Below are 23,950 nucleotides of genomic sequence, written 5' to 3' on the forward strand. Positions count from 1 at the left end.
GAACCCTTTTTTCTGTACAGAGTTGAGATGCTCTAGTAGCAGCCTCTGGATTATCTCTGCTCTCTGACATTATAAACACTCATTGTAGCTCAGTTTTTATCTTACGCATAAGGCTACTTTCACACTGGCGTTTCTGGGTCCGTTCGCGAGATCCGTTTCAGGGCTCTCACAAGTGGCCCAAAACGGATCAGTTTAGCCCCAATGCATTCTAAATGGATAAGGCTCAGTTCAGAATGCATCAGTATGCCTCCGTTCAGCCTCCATTCCGCTCTGGAGGCGGACACCAAAACGCTGCTTGCAGCGTTTTGATGTCCACCTGACGATGCGGAGCCAAACGGATCCGTCCTGACTTACAATGTAAGTCAATGGGGAAGGATCCGTTTTCACTGACACAATATGGTGCAATTGAAAACGGATCCGCCTCCCATTGACTTTCAGTGTAAGTCGAAACGGATCCGTTTGAATTATCATGAACATGGTAATGGTAATGCAAACGAGTCCATTCTGAACAGATACAAGCGTTTGCATAATCTTCTGTGACGCCTCCCGCACTCCCTCCCTCCCCCTTCCTCCTGCTGTAACATCGCAATGTTACAGCAGGAGGAGGGGGGAGGGAGGGAGAGCGGGAGGCGTCACAGCGATGTTACAGCAGGAGGAGGGGGAGGCGTCACAGCGATGTTACAGCAGGAGGAGGGGGAGGCGTCACAACGATCTTACAGCAGGAGGAGGGGGGAGGCGTCACAGCGATCTTACAGCAGGAGGGGGGGAGGCGTCACAGCGATCTTACAGCAGGAGGAGGGGGGAGGTCGGGAGGCATCACAGAAGATTATGAGGCGGCGCTAAGGTCGGGAAAGGCGGAGCTGGGCACAAACGGCGGCGGGTGCGGGTGGCGGCTTGGATCCATTTACATCCCCTTGGGCACCTTATTTTTATGAATGACAGGTTAGTAATAGCGTATTTTTAGCAAAATGAGCCTACAGATTACATTTATAAGACCACATTAGGAATGGTTAAAGCTCCCTGAACATAACCATATTTTTATCTGGAGGGGGTGAAACCTGGTGACAGAATCCCTTTAAATAAGTGTCTATGTCTTGTTAGTAGTTTAGAGATAAGGTTTATTAGATGACCCCACAAAGTGAAAGTAAAAAGTGCCAGTCACACAGTAAGAAAAACAGTTAACCCTTTTGTGATAGAATTGCTCAATATTTTTAATAAAGGCCAATTGAAGATATGATGTTTAGCAAAAAATGAGTAAAATGCATAATCATAAACAAAAATTGCCTCCAAAGGTGTGCATAGCCTTTAAATGTTGGTGTTCTCACAGTCTTCATTCAGCTATTGTCACTATTATCTCCTATTGATATAACTCCTAACATCCAAATAACTGTGTAAGCACAGATACAGCTATAATGAGACAACCTATATGTACCCAATGGCGCAGAATATAATAGATTTTATTATAATGATGTTAATCTCATGTATTTCTGATGGTTCAACCTAACTGGCCTAAACTACATTTCACTCACACCTATGTGCATGTCTCGGACTTCTTGCACTTATAGCCTGGCTGCTGCTCCTTTGCTGATCAGGCATCAGCCGAAATGAGATCACTTCTTCCTTGAACTCCTAACTTGGGTTACACAGCCGCCCCTCAGCCTCAAACTGGACAGCTGAACTTTTCTGGATAGACCAATTTCTGAACACTGAATTTTCCATGTCTCAAACTCCATGCAATCCAGAAATCAAAAGGGCTTTAGAAGAAAGTCCAGAAACTAACACAGAAGATGAATCTCCTAACGGTCCGATGCCCAGCAATTACCTGATCCTTTCAATATTTTCCTGCTTTTGCCCAGCTTACCCAATAAACATCGTCGCATTTGTCTTTTCTATAATGGTAAGTACTAAAAGTTATTTCTGTCATTACCAGTATGCGGTCACATAAATATCATTTCACAACTTTACCCAAAATGCTTGAGTTTTCTGATATGCATTGCTACTTATGCAGCTTCATGCATCATTATTATTAGTATTAACATTATTATTATTTTTAATGACAGGTGAAACAGAGTGATAATTTAGCAGAGTATACTGTGTTCTACTTCATGCTTGTTGACTCACTTTATAAATATAGCAACCCCACTATGTGACATTAGTGAGCTCAAGATAGAAGTAAAGAGTAAAAGTACAGTGAGGGAGATAGAAAGAGTATAAGTACAACTGCTATCGTCTCCATTTTTTGGGTAAACATGTATGCCTGGTATATATTGGAAGCAACTAATTTATGTAGAATGTGCGCAAGAGGAAATGTGAAAAAGGTGGAAAAACTATTATCAGTTACAGAAATGTTGATTCATGGTTACATAGTTAATACGGTTGAAAAAATACATGTCCATCAAGTTCAACCAGAGATCACTGTACTCAGCTGCCTCCATCAATCCCATAGGCTTTGAATGGGGTACATGTATGACCACCTCTCCGTTCAAATGTCTCCAGGTGGTTTGGGACCCCTGACTAAGGGGACAACCACATGGTTGTGTCACGGTTGCATGGCTAAAGGGGCACAGTTTGCCCTATTTAAACTGATAAAGGCTGCAATGTTTAGTTAGTTTGCATTGGTAATGGCCAAAAAGCATTGAAGGTGCCACGTGGTCGTTAACAATGCAGTCCGACTTCAGCAATGCGGTCTTCATTAGTTTAATTTGAGCGCGCTATGCTTGTACAGCAACCCGTTACTTGTCCACAGTACGGCCACTTCGCAACCGTGACACTATCACGCCATGTGGTCATACCCATAAGAGTCAGACCCCCAGCAATTACATATTTATGACCTTATCTATAGGTGATAAATGTTTGCCGTAGGATAACCCCAATAACTCATTATTTGCCCATTACACAGAATCTCTAGAATATTTGAGGTACTGAGGCAGATCAGTAGATCCATTTCTGTTATGAAGTGGTGTATACTCCACTTTACCTGAAGGCCCTCTGAAGATCCATGTTAGAAAAGAAGAGCAGCTTCACCCCTTATCCCTTTACCCCTCATTTGTTTGCCAATGTTATGATTATGGCTTGAGGAAATCTAGGGATGTTCCACACAGTTCAGGACAAACAAGGCCCAGCTAGGTCCCTTTTTTGGGGTCCTCATTTGGGTTCCTCTATGATATGTAAAACCATTGCTGACATAACAATTGTCTTAGCACAAATAATTTGACTGTTAGACCTATAAGCAAATGTCCATGTGTTTATGACAAATTGCAAAGATGAAAATCTAATCCATCATTTAGAAAATGTGTATGAATAAATATGGATCCATGTAAATAGAAATTAGGCTCTCTTCAGGCAATGCAAATTCTATACAACAACAATTTTTATGGGGAACATCAAAATTATAACACAAAATGTCAGGGAGATTTATCAAAACTGGTGTAAAGGAAAATTGTGTGAGTTGCCCATAACAACCAATCAGATTCCACCTTTCATTTTCCAGAGGAGCTCTGAAAAATGAAAGGTGGAATCTGATTGGTTCCTATGGGCAACTAAGGCAGTCTTCCTTTATACCAGTTTTCATAAATCTCCACAAGTGTCTATACATAGCCTACATGTATCACATTTGTGCCAAGCTCCAACCTTGACCTAAACCAATGATATATGTGGGCCAGTTTTTCTTCATCTATATATTTTCCCAGAGTACTGGATGGTAGTAAAGAGTTGTGTTGGGAGTACTGCATGGTTAGAAAGCCATTGGTATGTGTCAAATCACTAGTTGCAGCCAATCGATCAATGGCATGTGATGCAATGATGAGACAAGGAGTGAGTTTGACATAGTACTAAATGGGAGCACACCGTGCTGGCATAGCCACCGCTTCTATTCACTTCTATGGGGCCTACGGAAATAGCCGAGCCAGCACTCAGCTCTTTTCGGCGGCCCCATGGAAATGAATGGAAGGTAGCCACACATGCAAGGCACACCCTCCTTCACTTTGCGGGCTGGGTTTCTGAGATAGGTGCAGGTCCCAGAGGTAGGACTATTGTCTGAGATGGGAAAACCCCTTTAAATGTCCCTATTTTTGATCTGAGGTATAGATTTGCAGTATTGCATTTACAATATTAATCCAGAAAGTTTTTGTCTGGTTCCGCTCTGTATATTAAAGCCCGCCTTGTATATAATTTCAATTACTTAATGCAATTTTTTGAAATTTATGTATTCAGATATTTTTGCTCTATTGTGTGAAGCAAACTATTGAATTGTATAAATATACAGGGAAAATGAATCTTTCACACAATGAACCATAAGTGTCCTTTTTTGACCATCCAAATAGTTGGGAGGAATGCATCTCAGTGTAATGGCATGGCCCCCGTTGCTCCTAGAGGCTCATTTGCATATATTAAAACTTCATCTTCCTCAGCGATGCGGGCACATATGAACATGGGACCAACATAGATGCCTTCAGCTGCCAGGTGCACATGTAACAGGTCAGCCAGTGTCATAGGTACAAATGTGCTGACAGATGCCCTTTAATATTTGGATGTCTATTTGGCAAAAAGATTCAGTCATTGACAGTTGGCCGGATCAAATTACTTTCCTGGTTTTGATCTTTGTTGACAGAGATCAGAGACAGAAGATAAATTATTTGTCACTTCCTGCCAGGCTGCAGAGGCACTGGATTTTTTTTTCTTAGCATTTTTTTTTTTGGGGGGGGGGGGTTACATATTTTTATGGCACATTTATAGCATATTGGTAGCACAGCCCCAGCTAACCTTCTGCTAGTTATCATATTGGTGTCTTCTCATGTGGCTGAGAGACCTTTGAGTTCCTCAGGCATTAGAGCCCAGGTGACACTGCTTCCTTTAAAGGAGCAACATGAAGACACAGATATCAAAAGTCGCACATAGTAAATGTGGCAGAATCCAGGTCTAATCTCACTTTTAGCTCTTAAACATAGACCACTTTGAAAAGTGTCAAGGATCACAAAATGTCGAAACAATGTTGCAGTTGCCCTGGAAATGTTGCAGTTGCCATGAGTTGCGCCTTTTTTACGCCACAAATCTGACATAACTGATTTAATAAATGACCCCCCCCCCCCATGTTTTTCAATGTATTTACACCAGAGAACTTGCATGAATGCATTGTTCTATCTCACCTACAGCTCTAAATCTCCTGCTTCCCCTGACACAATATATTTTAAAATTGTTTGCTTTCAGCCACCACAAGGGGGAGCTCAGTGCATACAAATTTATACAGTTGCCATTGATCTTAACCACAGCTGTAAAATCTCTTTGTACAGAGTGGTGACTAATAAGCATGAATTTATGTTAAAAATCAGGAAAAGAAGTTAGGGTTCACAAAATGAGTCCGCACTTTCGTTCCGCATTCACACTTTCGTTCCATAAAAAATAGAACATGTTCTATTCTTGCAAGAAAATTTTGACTAGAACCTTCAGAATCACAGATGCATATCCATGAAGCAAACATAATACAAAAAACAAAAGGGCTGCACACCGTTATATATACAAACAATAGAGCTAAGAAATGGGGGTCATTCTAGATAAAAGTGGGACAATACCGACTATAAATAAGTAATGTCGGGCCCATCTACCAGGCGTCAAGGTGGCTTCTGCAGATAGGTCCCTAACACTAAATATACTGAAACCACCTTGACGCCTGGTAGATGGGCCCGACACGTATGTGCGCTAAGAGCTTCCATTACTTATTTATAGTCGGTAATGTACCACTTTTAGGAGAAACAATGGAAAACAGCGACTCAACCTATAAACCGAATGGATAAGGGTGCTCACCTCTCAGTCCACCCAGACCGCACGAATAGACCAAAGAGAATTGTAGATAAGTGAGGGGCACTCCATATATGGGAATGGAGACAGCAAATGGATAATGGCTAAATATTATTTAATCCAATGTATCATAAAAAGCCAATGCATCAAACAATAACAACATTAAGAACATCCATACAATGCAATACAATAAAATGCAATAAAATAAATACCCAATGGATAAGGGCCCTGAAAATTCGCCAGACAATCGTAGTAATTCAAGGATTATCAATATTCGTATTCGCGAATAATCGGCAGTCCCCACAATATTTCTCTGTGTGAGTAATCGCAGGGGATATTCATACACTTGGAGAGTTCGTTCCTATCCCAGGCCTGTGTCAGGCTCCAAATAATTTGCATGCACGATCTAACTGTATCAGATAATATCGTACTGCGTACTGTCCGAAATAAATCCTCCAGTTTATTCGAATAATCCGATATATCAATGATTGTGAAGGAGATCTCTTACCCTGTTCCGTCACCAGCTCGATGTACTGATGACGGAAGCCGATCTTACCCAAACGCGGCGTCCCACGTGGTATGGAGTCTCGAACGTGACGTCTCACGTGACAAGGTAATAGTCCAAATGCGAAGATCACCCCGACCGTAGTCTTTTCCTCTAGGTAACTCCTGGTTTATTGGGGAACGGCTCACTGTTTATTTGGGTCAGCTGGGACAGTGAGCCATTCCCCAATAAACCAGGAGTTACCTAGAGGAAAAGACTACGGTCGGGGTGATCTTCGCATTTGGACTATTACCTTGTCTCGAACCAGAGGCTATATTATTAAGAAGGATCGACAATTCCACTACTGCTTTAGCCGAGGAGTCACGTGAGACGTCACGTTCGAGACTCCATACCACGTGGGACGCTGCATTTGGGTAAGATCGGCTGTATCTTCGATTCAGTACATCGAGCTGGTGACGGAACAGAGTAAGAGATCTCCTTCCCAATCATTGATATATCGGATTATCCGAATAAACTGGAGGATTTAATTCGGACAGTACGCAGTACGATATTATCTGATACAGTTAGATCGTGCATGCAAATTATTTGGAGCCTGACACAGGTCGGAGATAGGAACGAACTCTCCAAGTGTATGAATATCCCCTGCGATTACTCACACAGAGAAATATTGTGGGGACTGCCGATTATTCGCGAATACAAATATTGATATAATTGAATTATTACGATTGTCTGGTGAATTTTCAGGGCCCTTATCCATTGGGTATTTATTTTATTGAATTTTATTGTATTGCATTGTATGGATGTTTTTAATGTTGTTATTGTTTGATGCATTGGCTTTTTATGATACATCAGATTAAATTATATTTAGCCATTATCCATTTTCTGTCTCCATTCCCATTGTACCACTTTTATCTAGAATGACCCCCATTTCTTAGCTCTATTTTATTTTTATTTTTAATAATCTCTTTATTGAAATGAGAATTATCACAGGTTATGCATTCCATCCATAGATCATGAATTACAGTTCGTTACAGACTAGTGATGCATAGAACAGCAGGCATCTGTACATTTATTCTCAAATCATCAACATTTTCATTTTCAACCCAAAACCTCACCCCGAATTCCCTTCCCCATCCCCCAACCACCCCCCCCTTATGCAACCCAACCCCCGCACTCTCATCTGGGACCATGTCGATGTACCCTCTCTGGTTTTAGCCAAAAATTGGCGTCTAGTGAGGGCTGTCTAGGCATCTAGCTTCCCTAGTTTATTAGCTAGTTGCGCTTCCAAGTACCATTTAGTCATCTTAAAAGGAGCCTTTTCCCACAATGGCTTCACCTTTGGGCATTCCCACAAAGCATGGAGAAGTCCCGCTTTTGGGAGGGTACACTTGGGGCAATGTCGCAAGTAGTGGGCAGGAGCATCCTGATAGGACAGATTAAAGGCATAAGTCACCCTGTGCAAAATACGCAGTTGTGTTTCCCTCCATTGCTCATTGCAAACTGCCCTCCGCACTAATTCCAGGCCCTCCCTCATGTTTCTTGCTATGGCCTGGTCGTTTAATTCCCTAACCCAAGGTTTAAAGGCCTCCTTTACCACCCCTATCATCTGTATGCTATGTAACCTTTGATATAACTCCGAGAGGGACATATGCGACCCATCTTTGCCCAGCAACGCTGCGAACCAAGTGAGCCTGTCCGGATCACCCAGCGAAATTGCCTGTGCCTTACAGTAACTCCGAATTTGTAGGAAAGGGGGGTAGTTAGCTTCCGTTAGATCATACCGTCCCTTAACCTGTTCCCAGGACAGCAGTTGGCAACCGTTGGCTCCTAATAAGTCATTAAGTGTCATAATATTCTTCGCCCTCCAACTTTGGAACAAAATATTATCCCTGCCCTGGGGGAACGCCGGCAGTGACCATAATGGCATCTTAGATGAAACATAGTAAGGAAGTCCATAGATTTTCCTGATTGACTTCCACGCCACTATGGTGTCCCTCAGCAAGATAGACTGCCTGATCGATACTGGAAGATCCTTTAGTTTTGTATGTAGCAGAGCGACTAGGCTCCATGGACCAACCAATCCCTGTTCTATCTTGATCGCTGAGTGATGTCCTGTCTCCCATACCCAGTCCCTGACGTGTCGGAATAAAGCCGCTAGATTATAATGGCGGACATTTGGCATCTGAAGTCCTCCTTCCCATTTCAGCATTGTCAATTTCGCATAAGCAATGCGCGGTCTTTTGGCTTTCCACAGGAAGCGACTGAACGCTCTCTGAATCCTGTTGGTGTCAGTGTGCTTTAACAATAGCGGAATTGTTTGGAGCGGGTAGAGTAGCTTAGGAAAGCTCACCATTTTAATCAAGTGTGCTCTGCCACACAAGGACAGGGGTAACTCCTTCCATTTCTCCAACTCGCTCTCAATCTTTAATAACAGCGGAGGGTAGTTCAATGAATATATCGACTCCGGGGTACGCCCTATTTTGATGCCTAAGTAAGTTAAGTAATCTTTTCTGATTTCTACTCTAGATTGTATCCGGCTTCCTTGGTTAGTCCCCCGCCCCAAAAACAGCATTTGGCTTTTGTCCACATTAATCTTATAGCCCATCACTCTCCCATACTTAATTAACGTCTCCATCACACGATCTAGCTGACGCTCCGGTGCTCCTAGGTAAATCAGGATGTCACTTTCAGCTCCTGAGTACCCACTTTGATCCCCTCATACGTGTCAGATTGTATCATCAGTCTAGCTAGGGGCTCCACTGCTAGGTTAAAGAGCAGGGGAGATAGGGGGCATCCCTGTCGCGTGCCCTTACTAAGTTTGATGTTTTTTTACAGAAAGCCCGGTACATACACCTTTACTAGGGGATTCTCATATATAGCTCTTAGGTAGTTTCTGAAGTTGCCCTTGATGTTGACCCTATCTAATACCATATCCAACCACTGCCAGCTAACGTCGTCAAATGCCTTTTCGGCATCGATTGCCAATAACGCTGGCGCGTAACCCTGTATATCCTTCTTGTCTCTACCTAGAACTGCCAAAACCTTCCGGATATTGGTCACCGCTGACCTCCCCTTCATAAACCCCACTTGGTGAGGACCTATCAAGTCCGCCACACAATTGGCTAGCCTGTTAGCTAGGATCTTGGATAAGCTCTTGATCTCCTGGTTGATTAACGATATAGGTCTATATGAGCCTGGCTGAGTTAAATCTCTGCCCGGTTTTGGAAGTATTTTTATATAGGCCAGTTTGCCCGTGTCCGGTAGGCTTCCACCTTTCAAGATGGCGTTAAATAAGGCAGTCAAAGTCGGGGATAATTCCTGGTGAATTGCTTTATAAAATTCAGCTGGGAACCCGTCGGGGCCCGGTGCCTTGCAATTCGCCAGGGATTTAATTGTCAATCTCACTTCTTCCTCATCTACCTCCCGGTTCAACGTCTCCAACACCTCACATGAGAGCTGTGGTAGTTCTACCCTTGTCAGTATGTCCCTAGCTCCCTGGACGTCAAAGTGGTCGCTGGTATACAAAGTTTGGAAAAATTCCCCTAATGCATCCACTATTTCCTTTGGTTGGGTGCAATGTCTCCCCAGTTTGTCCTTCAAAGGGTGTATTGGAGGCTGCTTGGCAAATGGTCGGGTTAAGTTGGCCATTAATCTCCCTGCCTTGTTCCCATGCCTAAAAAATTTCGCCTTCTGATAGTCCCCAAACCATTTCTCTTGTCTCTCAACGCAATAGTCAAAGTTATGCTTGGCAGTTACCCATAATAACTTGTTAACCTCCGTGGAGGTATGTAAAAAGTTGGTGTATGCCTCCCGTACCTGCGTGATGGACTCCTCGTATTTAGACTTCGCCTCCTTCTTTTTCCCTATCGTGTAGGACATTATACGGCCCCTCAGCACGGCTTTGGCCGCATCCCAAAAAAGAGCTTGATTTGATGTATGTTCCGCATTATCCTGCGAGTATTCCCACCACCAGCCTCTTACTCTGTCTGTGAACTCTTTGTCGCTAGACAAATGTTGAGGCAGTCTCCAAACAAACTCCTGCCCCCTAGGGACTGAGTCCATGATTTCCATGATCACTGGGGCATGGTCAGAGATTAGCAAGTCAGAAATCTCAAACATCTTGACTTTTGACAGAAGTCTCGATGATGCTAGAAAATAGTCAATCCGTGACCATGACCCCTGAGCATGCGAGAAATGGGTGAACTCTCGATCCACCGGGTGGTAATAACGCCATACATCTAGTAGCCCCGTTCTCTGTAACAGCGGGAGTAGGGTCTGAGCGCACCTCTGGTTGCCAATAGGTCCAGGAGTCTCTCGTCTCCTATCTTCCTGTTCATTATGCACCCTATTAAAGTCACCTGTTACCATTATCATTTGGGAATCCTCTTTCAGGATATTCCCCTCCAACCTTTCATAGAACGTCTTCTGTGATGTATTGGGGGCATAGACATTGTGGATGACCAGCTGACCTGCGGGCGAATCTATACATATGCGCAACCACCTCCCGAGATCATCCGTCAATGTGGACTGAATCTCATATTGCAGGCGCTTGTGCAATAGAACAATCACACCCGCCTTTTTGCCCTCAGAGGAGGACCCTACCACTTGTCCCACCCACAATCTCTGCATCCTCCAAAAATCCGCCTCCTCAAGATGGGTCTCCTGCAGAAATGCTACATCAATCTTGAGTTTCTTAAGATGGCGTAGCACCGCCAAGCGCTTCGAAGGGGATCTAAGACCCTTAACATTCCATGTGGCCACTCTCATAATGGATTGGTACTATGGACCTCTGCAGAAGAGCCATCCCAGAACAGATAGCAATGGTACCTCACATAGCATCGCCTGGTCATCCTAGATTCAACCCGTCCCAGAGTAGTGCAGCCCTCCCCCCTCCCCCCACCCCCCTTCCCAACACCCATCCCTACAACATTATATCATATCTGCTAACTTCGCTTTTTTCGCGCATGTTATCGAGTAGCTGCTGTCACTACCTGAAAACAAAAAAGCTATCTCGCCCATACTCCTCACCCTCCAGCCCTTACTTAGTGACATAACAGTTATTAACACATCAGAACGTTAATGGACCAGAAGTCTTTTGCCATCTCACGTGATCGATTCGAAGGCGTTTCGCCGAACTGTAGAGTCGCTTTAAGGCCTCAGCTTTCCACTGGAATTCGCCTCCTGCTCCGCCAATCCCATAGGCCCTGGGACCAAACGACCTTGTTGCTGTCTGGATCCTCTCCCTCTGATCGATGCCATTGATCTCTGGGAAGGTGGGGGAAACATGTCCGAGAACACCACATCAGACTCCAAAGCCTCCCTCGCGTCCCCTGGGGAGTGAAAGGTGTCAATCGTGCCATCCTGACGAAAGATTCTTAGCGTCGCTGGGTACAATAAGGCAAATTTCACTTTATTCTGGGCCAGCGAGGAACAAATTTGAGTGAATTCCCTCCTTCGTTTGGCTACTTCAGCCGAATAGTCACTGAACAAAAGAACTTTCTTTCCTCGGACCAGCAGGGGTGGCGCTTGACGCCTGAATTTCGACAGTATGGCCTCCTTGGCGGCATAGTTTAAGTATTTAACAATCACCGCTCTGGGTCGTGTGTTGTCTGAGCGCCCCCCTGCCGACATCGGCGGTCCCAGGCGATGCGCCCTTTCTACTACGCAGGTTCCTCTAAGCCCCAGTGCTTGTGGGATCTCAACTTCACAAATGTCCGCCAACTGGTTCGGGGGAATCGATTCAGGCAACCCAATTATTCTTAAGTTGCTCCTACGGGAGCGATTCTCCAGGTCATCGACCTTCTCCTTCAAATACTGGTTGCTGCGAGTGAGCTCGCTGATGCTGCTATGCGCCTTTTCCAGCTCTTCCTCGGCTAACATCACCCTCTGCTGAACTTCGGCGATCTGGGAGGTATGCTGCGACACTTCAGCCTGTAGCTGTTTCAGGGCCGTCGACACCGTGGCCTCTAACGAGGCCTTGATATCTGGTGCCAGGAGTCTAGCCACTTCTATCGCCATCGTTTTACATGAGGAGGTTAACTCCTCGTTCGGCCCCAGGCTACAGTCCACTTCCTCTTCCTCCGAGCAGGAGGCCTCAGCGCTCCTCTACGTTGATTGAGAGGCTGATCTAGTGAGTCTCTGATGTTTGTCTTGCGTCGGCGCCATCTTGCCCCGGCTTCTCTGCACCTCACCTGGCGGGAGTGATGACGGTAATACGTTCTGGAAGCCGCCTCTGATTAAGTATTTCTCCATGAGCTGCCCCCGACACTCCGGGGGGTTTGTATGGGCACTGTACAGTCCCGATATGCGGCGGCTCGGCGATTTTCGGGCCGGTAGAGCGGAGCTCCTGCAACTAGCGGCTATCCATGCACGCCGGAACCGGAAGAAGCTTCTTAGCTCTATTGTTTGTATATATAACGGTGTGCAGCCATATTGTTTTTTGTATTATGTCCTATTCTTGTCCGCAGACACGGACAAGAAAAGGCATTTCTATTAAAGTGCCGGCCATGTGCGGTCCGCAAAATGCGGAACGCATATGGCCAGTGTCCGTGTTTTGCGGATCCGCAATTTGCGGACCACAAAATGCTTGCAGACATGTGAATGGACCCTTAAAGGGGTTATCCAAGTTCTATAATGCCCCCCCAACATATATCCGGGCCGTCCACAGAGGTTGTACGGCACCTGCGTTGGGTGGGGGGGGGGCATTATACAACTTGGATAATCCCTGTGCCCTTTCTCACCCCATGCCTCATGGTAGTTATGTGGTCAGCACAACCGCTGGCTTTTGCATGCCATTCATATTACAGAAACATATCATCATGGAATTAGACTTGAACTTTTTTTCACTGGCACAGGGAACAATTAAAATAGTGATAATTACATTCACACCATACTGGAGGTAGACGACACTAGCAGAATTTGATGCTACAGAAAATAATGTGACACTATGATAAAGTATGATCTTCCTCTTAATAACATTTCCTGCACCAGAAACCTGAGCTGCGGATACATCAGTGAACTTTCTTCAGCTAGGTGATGTGACATAAAAATAGATTATTTTAGACACCTTCTTATTTGACCTCAGTAATGATGGACAGATGCAGCCTAGGAACAGAAAAATATATTTGTTCTGCATTGCAGCTTAATTTCTGTACATGTGCATCTGCTACATCCGTACAGCCATTTTTCATAGAGCAATATGGCATTATCAGAGGTATTGCAGAAATTTGTAGAATTTTTGCTACTTGACAAAACTGTGATGGGCTGAACCGTCACTGGAAAGGCCTGAGGGCTAGCCTCCTTCCTACGGACCATGGACCCAGAACTATGGAGACCCCCCCCCCCCCTAAGTCTCTTGGGGTTACAAGGAACTATTTACCCTGATTTGTGTGTGGAGAAATATAGGCCATATCGGTCCAATTGCTTATTAAAGGTGCAGGGGTGAACCCAGCAACACAAAAAGGGTTAACTCTGCACTGAGACTTCCAAGAAATGTGTTCATTTGTCCCTTTGTTCTATTGTGTTAGTGATGTAATTAAGATAGCTTACTCTAGAAGTAGCCGACTCCGGTGTAGAGGAGTAGATCACCCTATTGCAACACGCCAGACCTGCAGGGTATAGCGACAGTGAGGTCACGGTATGGGCAATCGAGGGTTACTCACTTTTTGGAGGACCCTGGGCAGGCATGCAGCAGTGAATGAGAGGCAGACACTAATTCCTCTGGGGCACACTCTGGGTGTAGAGACCTGGCCTGATGGTGGATGAGGTGCCCTGGTTGTTACGGGTATTTTGAGTGCCTGGGGGCAAGGTCCCTTTAAGGTTCGTGACGCCAGTGCCTGTGACGGTGGCACACCGGTTTATAGTTGGAATAAGTGAGGTACACAGGTGGTATAGTGAACCAAACGTTGCTTTACTTAACAGTCCAACTTTATACATCAAGTACAGAAGAGGTTAATGCAGTCCTTTACAGTTCCAAAAGCACAGCAGGATGATATCACAGCAGGTTGCAATCTTGCAAGATACGTGGAGGGTATATAATTAATGCTTGGCAGTGCTATGCTGCTCTATCCCCACAGCTATTCTAGCTGGCTGGATCCCAAGGCCCGGATGCCTATTCGCTGGCTTAAATCCTTGGTAAGAATTCCTTCCTCCAGTATTGGCGCTTGCTTAAGGTTACAAATACCTTTGCTTCCTAGCTGTATCTCTCTCTCTGCTTCCGCTGACAGGTGACTGCAGGTTGCTCCCAGGAGGTGCTGTCCTACTACTGGGGTGTCTCAACTGAGCTATCCTTAGCCTCAGGAGCTTCAGGCTGACGAGGTAACTCCTCTAGTCCCCTGGAATACACTAACTCTCCCCTGTCTGGGCCTTCCTATATATATCTAGGGCACTCTAGCTCCCTCTAACGTCTGGGAGGCTAAACTACACCCTGACAGGCCTGACACCCAGATAACACAGGGAAAATACACAAATGCAATACAACACATTAACCTGTGTAGTGCCCACCTTTACCTAGTGGGACACTACATACCCCCACGCTATGACGTTGCCCGTCCTCGGCGCAACATGGAGGGTCCGCCCATCTGGAAGCGGCAACCTGAAAGACAGATGAGAACATGCATATACAGCAATCACCACATTTAACAATATAACAGTTGACAAATAGGATCACTGAAAGGAGTGGTGACAAGGGGCGTCGTTCTCTTCTCTCAGGATAACATAAGGGAACAGGGGCGCTGACCTGGCACAGCGTATCAGTAAATACCAGGATAGTCCATATTAAAACTTTAAGTGCAAATTGTCCTTGGAAAATGCAAAATATAAGTCCTTGGAGGCTCAAAGGATAACATGAGTCCGTACCCAGGCTTGCAAAGGGTTAAACAGGGGTTTCCCGTGAGGGGCTACCTGGGCCCATAATGTAGTCCCCAAACCTCACAGGTGGATGCCCCCTGGTAGAACGGGTGGACCTCCTTACCGGCAGGGATTCTTCCTGCCTGGCTTCAGGAATGTCAGAGGAGCCCACCGCCTCTGGAGCTTCTTCAGGAGCTCTCTGGGGTAAGGCGTCCTGAGGCGGAGGGCTAACAGGAACAGGAGCAGGAACCAATAAATTCAACCAAGGCGTGAGGGCCCAGTAGAGCGGCTCTTTATCATGGATTAAGTTCTCCACAGCCCGCATAGGGTCCATAGGTGGAGCTGGCAACTCTACTTCAGAAGGCTCAGGCTCCATATCCTCTGCCGCTGGTTCTCCTTCCATACAAGCCTTGAGGCGGTTCCTGTGGACGACTTGGGAACCTTTTCCGTCTCTGGAGACTTGATAGATGTGGGCTGCAGCATTGGGGATGGCAGTAATGATATAGGGAATCCTTTCCCACTTGCTGTCCAACTTGCTGGTCTGGTGGTTGTTTTTTAACCACACCTTGTCTCCGAGGGCCAGAGGTTCCGCATGGGCAGCCTGATCATAGTCCTTTTTCTGCCTCTCCCGAACAATCTCCATTCGTCCCTGGACGATCTCCTTAGCATCGAGGAGACGCCTTTGGTGCTCCACCACCCAATCAGTCCTGGGCAGTGGGTTGATCACATCCGGTACTTGTACCCCTAGGGAGTGATCCGCCGGCAATCTCCCTTGTCAGCCAAACATCAAATAGAACGGGGTGTAACCGGTGGAACAATGGATGGTGTTGTTGTAAGTGTACATAAGCTGCGGCAACAGAGTAGGGCAATCACCCCTCGTCTCAGGGGGTACTGCTCTCAGCATTTCAATGAGAGTCTTATTCATTTTCTCACAGAGTCCGTTACCTTGCGGATGATAGGCGGTGGTCTGGACCTTCTGGCAGTTGTGTAGCAGGCACATCTCACGAAACAGCTGTGACTCAAACGCAGACCCTTGGTCGGTGAGGATCCTTTCTGGGCAGCCGTAGGGCAGCAGGAAATGCTTCCAGAACGCCTCCGCTGTAGTCTTGGCTGTCAGGTCTTTCACAGGCAATGCTACGACAAACTTGGTGAAGTGATCAATTATAGTCATGGCATACGTGTACCCTGAGCGACTCTGCTCCAACTTTACATGATCAATGGCAACAAGTTCTAAAGGAGTCTTACTTACAATAGGATGGAGAGGCGCCCTCTGGTCATGGCGTTCAGTCCGCCCCACAGCACAGGCAGTGCATTCTCGGCACCATTTTTCAATATCTTTTCTCATCCCGATCCAATAGAATCTTCTGCGAATGGTAGCCTCAGTCTTTTGCACACCGAAGTGTCCGGACTGGTCGTGATACATATCCAGCACCAGGCTGGCATCCCGACGTGGCAGGAGAATTTGGTACACTCTATCATAGGACACTGGATCCAGAATAGTTGGTGGCGATGTCTCCACAGTCTCACTAGCTCTGGGTCTGCACTCTTCCTGCGGATCCTCTCAGGGATTTTCCCACTGGTAAGGAAGTCAAGCAGTTCACCGAGGACTCTACTTTCGGACTGGAGCTTAATCCATCTTTCTTGATTGCCTCTGGACTCAGGACCATCTGATGAGAAAGGATCAGCAGCAGGGGAATCTTCAGTACGGATATTATCCTGCTGGGTAAATGTATTGTAGAACGCTGGCATCTCCACCTCTTCCCAGGCATCTTTTGGTTCATCTGGGGCTTCTGTAGTGGGGAGTCGTGACAGAGCATCAGCGTTGTCGTTGGAGCGGCCTGCCCGGTATTTCACAGTAAAGTCATAGTTGGCAAGGCGGGAGGCCCATTTTTGCTCCAGTGCCCCTAATTTGGCTGTATTCAGATGCGCCAGGGGATTATTATCCGTGAAGGCAACAAATGGTGTGGCAGCTAGATAGTCCTTAAATTTTTCAGTCACAGCCCACACTAAGGCAAGAAACTCCAGCTTGAAAGAACTGTAATTCTGGTCGTTCTTCTCAGCTCCCTTCAGGGATCTGCTGGCGTAGGCAATCACCCTTTCTTTGTTATCTTGCACTTGAGCCAACACGGCCCCCAGGCCTCTTTTACTGGCATCTGTGTAGAGGTGGAATGGCTTCTGATAATCTGGGTAACCCAGAACAGGGGGTTCAGTCAACTTCTTCTTTAGGAGTTGGAAGGCAATTTCCCGCTCTTCATTCCACTCAACAGGAATAGGAGTCTTTTGGCTCTTCTTTGGATGCCCCCTCAAGAGTTCCTGGATGGGATCCGCAATTTGTGCGAAATGCGGGATGAAACGCCTGTAATACCCTGCAATACTGAGAAAGCTTCTCACCTCTTTCACGGTGGTTGGAGTAGGCCAGTTACGGACAGCAGCAAGTTTATCAGGATCAGGCTGTACTCCGTCGGCACTGACAACGTGCCTGAGATATTTGACGGCTGGTTTCAGCATGTGGCACTTGGATGGCTTGATTTTGAGGCCATATTTAGTAAGAACTTGAAACACCTCACCCAGGTGCTTTAGATGGTCCTCATATGTCTTGGAATATATAATGACGTCATCCAGATATAATAGCACCGTCTCAAAATTCCTATGGCCTAAACAACGTTCCATTAGCCTTTGGAACGTTCCTGGAGCGTTACACAGTCCAAACGGCATATAGTTGAATTAAAACAGGCCCATAGGTGTAGTGAAAGCAGTCTTTTCTCGATCTTCTGGGGCCATGGGTACCTGCCAGTACCCACTGGTTAAGTCCAGGGTGGAGAAATAGGCTGATGACCCCAGGGCAGTCAAGGACTCTTCAATGCGTGGCAAGGGATATGCATCTTTGTGGGTGATTTGATTAATTTTCCTGTAATCCACGCAGAACCTTATGCTGCCATCTTTTTTTCGAACAAGTACTAGGGGCGCAGCCCAGGGACTATGACTGTCCCGGATTATATTAGAGTCTTTCATCTCTTGTATCATCTCTTTCACAGACTGATAGGTAGTAGGTGGTATGGGTCTGTGCCTCTCCTTAATAGGAGGATGAGAGCCAGTGGGTATAGTGTGTTTGATTACACTGACCTCTCCATAGTCCATGGAGTGTTTGCTGAAAGCCTGGTGGTGCTCCTTCACCAGCTTCAGGACTCCCTCTATTTGCTCCTTTGGGGTGGATTCGTTCCCCACATGTAATTCTTCCCACCAAGATGCCGTTGGGGTGCTGCTGCTCTGTGTGGTCTGGAACGCCTCCGCGGCAGGCAGACGGATCACATCCTAGAAAGACACATGGAAAAGCTGAGCAACGGGGCAGTGTTTAAAGAGAGTAACGGGATGATCACCAAAGTTGATTAAACGGACAGGCACTTTACCTTGAGACACAGTCACCAGACTCTTGGCTGTCCGTATGAAGGGATGATCTTCAATGGGAATAGGTTCCACTAGGGCTTGATAGTCCTGGCCCTGGATCCCTAATACCGCACGGCACCACAGGATGATCTGGGAATTTGGAGGCAAAATTACCGGCCGGTTATCCCGGATCCGGACAGTACAAATTTCTTCTTTCTTGTTGGCGAACCTTTGTTGAGCACACAGCACACTAATAGTCTTTTGAATAACTCTTCTGGAAGCAGGTGAGGCTGAAGATATGGTTTGATTCAATGCTTCAAGCACTTCGGAGTAACAATTTTTAAGAACATTAGTCCCTAAGATCACAGGGTGTCCTCCTTTATCTCCTGCTTGTACCACAATCACGCCTTGCTGTGGCAGGGTGGCTTCTCCCACCTGAAGGGTAGGTTCCCAATACCCATTCACTTTCACTGGCTTACCGTTGCTAGCGATGATATCTAGCCAGGACTCTGGTGGCTGGGTGAGGAGACTTGGATCCCAGAACTTGTCAAAGGCAGGCCGTTGAATGGTGGTGACCTACGACCCAGTGTCCAATAGGGCTTCAAAGGGTATCCCGTTGATACATATATTAATTTTTGGACGGGATCCTACATACTTAGGCATCCAACTTGGATCTTTTGGACCTACTGTTCTACCTCCCGAGGGGCGGTCCTCTGCCTCAGGGGTTGCCCGTTTAACTGCCAGCACATTGATTCAGTATGTCCATATTTCTTGCAGTGATGGCAGACAGGCTGTTTTCTACTTCTGGGCCGGTACTTTGGTCGCCCATCAGGCTCTTTTGGATATACATCCCCATATGCAGGTGGGAGCCTTGGAGGAAAAGGACCTTCATCTTCCAGTAACAGAGGTCTCTCCCACTCCTCTATTTTCTTACACACCTTCCCCAAGCTTAGAGTAAGATGGTTCACTTGCTCCATTAGTGCGGCCACCACATCTGTGACCGGAGCCTGGGTGGCCTGACTGACTCCTGCCGGCCCCACATTAACAGTCTTTGGCTGGCAAGCCTGAGGTTCAGGGAAGGCTGCTGGCCCTGGAGCAGGGTTCTGGCCTAGTATACTGATGGCCAATTCCTTAAAGTCCAGAAATGTACAGTGGGGGTGTTGAGCTGACAACATGCGTAGCTGGCCCTTTACATGTTCAGTACCGATGCCCGCAATGAATTGCTCTCTAAGAGTCCGGTCCTGGCCCTCAGCTTCTTTAGGATCCACTTGGACTACAGCTCTCAGTGTCTCTTGTAAGGACAGAGCAAATTCGCGGAGCGACTCTCCAGGCTGCTGCTTTCTGCTGAAGAAACGCATTTTAACTTCTGACACTGTTCTGGCCTCAAATGTGGTGCCCAAGCGTTCAAAGATCTGTTCCAGGCTACTCTTCTCAGAACGGGGCCATGACATTACTTCCCTGCGGGCGGCCCCTTCTAACTGAGCTAGGAGGATCTCCATTTGTTGTTCAGCGGTTATGGGATAAAGCCGGAACAAGACCAGTATCTGCTCCCTGAAGTCTTTTAACTTGTGGGCTTCCCCTGAATAACGTGGGAACCAGGGGGCCCCGAAATAGTATGGCATGGTTAGCGGCATCAGACTTGGCGGTGCCGCGGCGGCAGGGGCCCTGGAGTCGGCTGCGGGTACTTCGGCAGGCACGACTGGGGTTGCCTGTCCGATTTCCTCAGCTGCGGACATGGCGTTGCTAGGTGGGTATGGCCCTTTAAATGTAGCGGAGTGGACCGGAGCGGCAATGGTAATAGCTTTTTTTTTTTTCAGACAAGTCTTTAATTACTAACGGGGGTCCCTCCGGTGCCCTGGCAGGGGTCGGGAAGCTTCCGGTAAGGTAAGCGGAGAAGCCGGCAAGAGTTTTTAAAAGTCTGTACTTACTCCGGTGGTGCTCGCTCCAGGTCTCGGAAGATGCGCAGCTACGGGTGTTGGACGTCCTGCGTACCGCGTCAGCAAATGGGCGCGGCCTCTCGTAGCTCTGGGACTCAGGTAGGCGGCACCTTTTCCTCCAGACAGGGCGGCGTTCTTCTTCCTTGTTGGCTGGGCGATGACTCCGCCCGGTTCTTTTCGCGCCAAACAGCTCCACGAGGTGCGCTTGTAATCCAATTAGGTTAAGTGGGCAATATGGCTGTCTATTCACTGACAGCAAGCGGTGACTTAAATCGGCAGCAAACAGTCCCGATAATACAATCTTCACACCGCAATTATCACAGTTTACTTTGGCCCAGCAATTTTCAATAAAGCAATTAGGGCTTGTCACTTTAAGGCAATAAACAGCACACAGTTTTTGTATCCGCAATGGCGCAGGAATGTTCGTATCCTGTTTGTGACGCCAGTTTATGCAACACGCCAGACCTGCAGGGTATAGCGACAGTGAGGTCACGGTATGGGCAATCGAGGATTACTCACTTTTTGGAGGACCCTGGGCAGGCATGCAGCAGTGAATGAGAGGCAGACACTAATTCCTCTGGGGCACACTCTGGGTGTAGAGACCTGGCCTGGGTGTAGAGACCTGCAAGATACGTGGAGGGTATATAATTAATGCTTGGCAGTGCTATGCTGCTCTATCCCCACAGCTATTCTAGCTGGCTGGATCCCAAGGCCCGGATGCCTATTCGCTGGCTTAAATCCTTGGTAAGAATTCCTTCCTCCAGTATTGGCGCTTGCTTAAGGCTACAAATACCTTTGCTTCCTAGCTGTATCTCTCTCTCTGCTTCCGCTGACAGGTGACTGCAGGTTGCTCCCAGGAGGTGCTGTCCTACCACTGGGGTGTCTCAACTGAGCTATCCTTAGCCTCAGGAGCTTCAGGCTGACGAGGTAACTCCTCTAGTCCCCTGGAATACACTAACTCTCCCCTGTCTGGGCCTTCCTATATATATCTAGGGCTCTCTAGCTCCCTCTAACGTCTGGGAGGCTAAACTACACCCTGAGAGGCCTGACACCCAGATAACACAGGGAAAATACACAAATGCAATACAACACATTAACCTGTGTAGTGCCCACCTTTACCTAGTGGGACACTACACTATGATACACTCAGGAGATAATCCCATCACATGTGTCTCCTCTCTCCCTATTATTTCATTAAGACACTGGGGAGGGGGTGTCTGTTTGCATGCTGTTCATGTTTGATTGAGTTATGTTGTTAGACTTCTTGAACTATATACAGGTCCTTCTCAAAAAATTTGCATATTGTGATAAAGTTCATTATTTTCTGTAATGTACTGATAAACATTAGACTTTCATATATTTTAGATTCATTACACACCAACTGAAGTAGTTCAAGACTTTTATTGTTTTAATATTGATGATTTTGGCATACAGCTCAGGAAAACCCAAAATTCCCATCTAAAAAAATTAGCATATCATGAAAAGATTCTCTAAACGAGCTATTAACCTAATCATCTGAATCAACTAATTAACTCTAAACACCTGCAAAAGATTCCTGAGTCTTTTAAAAACTCCCAGCCTGGTTCATTACTCAAAACCGCAATCATGGGTAAGACTGCCGACCTGACTGCTGTCCAGAAGGCCATCATTGACACCCTCAAGCAAGAGGGTAAGACACAGAAAGAAATTTCTGAACGAATAGGCTGTTCCCAGAGTGCTGTATCAAGGCACCACAGTGGGAAGTCTGTGGGAAGGAAAAAGTGTGGCAGAAAACGCTGCACAACGAGAAGAGGTGACCGGACCCTGAGGAAGATTGTGGAGAAGGACCGATTCCAGACCTTGGGGGACCTGCGGAAGCAGTGGACCGAGTCTGGAGTAGAAACATCCAGAGCCACCGTGTACAGGCGTGTGCAGGAAATGGGCTACAGGTGCCGCATTCCCCAGGTCAAGCCACTTTTGAACCAGAAACAGCGGCAGAAGCGCCTGACCTGGGCTACAGAGAAGCAGCACTACTGACTGTTGCTCAGTGGTCCAAAGTACTTTTTTCGGATGAAAGCAAACTTTGCATGTCATTCGGAAATCAAGGTGCCAGAGTCTGGAGGAAGACTGGGGAGAGGGAAATGCCAAAATGCCTGAAGTCCAGTGTCAAGTACCCACAGTCAGTGATGGTCTGGGGTGCCATGTCAGCTGCTGGTGTTGGTCCACTGTGTTTTATCAAGGGCAGGGTCAATGCAGCTAGCTATCAGGAGATTTTGGAGCACTTCATGCTTCCATCTGCTGAAAAGCTTTATGGAGATGAAGATTTCATTTTTCAGCACGACCTGGCACCTGCTCACAGTGCCAAAACCACTGGTAAATGGTTTACTGACCATGGTATTACTGTGCTCAATTGGCCTGCCAACTCTCCTGACCTGAACCCCATAGAGAATCTGTGGGATATTGGGAAGAGAAAGTTGAGAGACGCAAGACCCAACACTCTGGTTGAGCTTAAGGCCGCTATCGAAGCATCCTGGGCCTCCATAACACCTCAGCAGTGCCACAGGCTGATTGCCTCCATGCCACGCCGCATTGAAGCAGTCATTTCTGCAAAAGGATTCCCGACCAAGTATTGAGTGCATAACTGAACATAATTATTTGAAGGTTGACTTTTTTTGTATTTAAAACACTTTTCTTTTATTGGTCGGATGAAATATGCTTATTTTTTGAGATAGGAAATTTGGGTTTTCATGAGCTGTATGCCAAAATCATCAATATTAAAACAATAAAAGGCTTGAACTACTTCAGTTGGTGTGTAATGAATCTAAAATATATGAAAGTCTGATGTTTATCAGTAAATTACAGAAAATAATGAACTTTATCACAATATGCAATTTTTTTTAGAAGGACCTATATATATACTGAGTTGGTCTTCAATAAAGTCAGTTCTTAATTTACTCTTCAATATTGGTGTTGCCTGATGATTGAGGAGTTTAGCGTTCTGTCCTCATATATTGGGTCTGTCCAATGATTAGGCAGGTATGGCTGTGGACACTATAATTAGGGTTCCAGCGGAGGGGAAGCTGTTTTGCGACTGAGGTACCCAGTCAGGGTACCAGGCGGTCCGTCACAAAAACAAAAGCTAAAATATATTTTAATTTACAGTCTAAGACTACAGTAGATCCACATCTGCAGTAGAGAACTCCAGCACCTTCCCATCAGACCCCATTGACTATAATGGCATCCAACAGATATCTACCTACTTACCAGCTAATATGTCGAGAATCGGGCAGACAAAAACTGCTGCGCGCAACAGTTTTTGTCTGGCCAATTCCTTGTCTGCCAGAACACTCAGCAGCAGGTGTGAAAGTAGTGTAATACAGAAGTAGTCAACAAGTGCCACATTATCAAGCGTTGGACCTATAAAAAGAAGTAGTAAATATCTTTAAAAGTAGAGTATCATCAGCAAATGATCTATGGTTAGAATCTAGCTTGTATGTTAAAGAAG

General features: G+C 46.3%; 1 protein-coding gene across 1 annotated transcript in view; it reads left to right on the forward strand.

Annotated features, from left to right (window-relative positions):
- Positions 1-1,605: 1,605 nt before the first annotated feature.
- Positions 1,606-23,950, forward strand: part of TMEM233 (transmembrane protein 233) — a 92,779-nt gene continuing 70,434 nt past the window's right edge. The window contains exon 1 of the mRNA XM_044275407.1: positions 1,606-1,897. Coding sequence (XP_044131342.1) covers positions 1,718-1,897 — 180 coding nt within the window. The 5' untranslated portion in view covers positions 1,606-1,717. The remainder of the gene's footprint in view (positions 1,898-23,950) is intronic.

The sequence above is a fragment of the Bufo gargarizans genome, chromosome 1 (genome assembly GCF_014858855.1).
Source record: "Bufo gargarizans isolate SCDJY-AF-19 chromosome 1, ASM1485885v1, whole genome shotgun sequence".
Taxonomy (NCBI): Eukaryota; Metazoa; Chordata; class Amphibia; order Anura; family Bufonidae; genus Bufo; species Bufo gargarizans.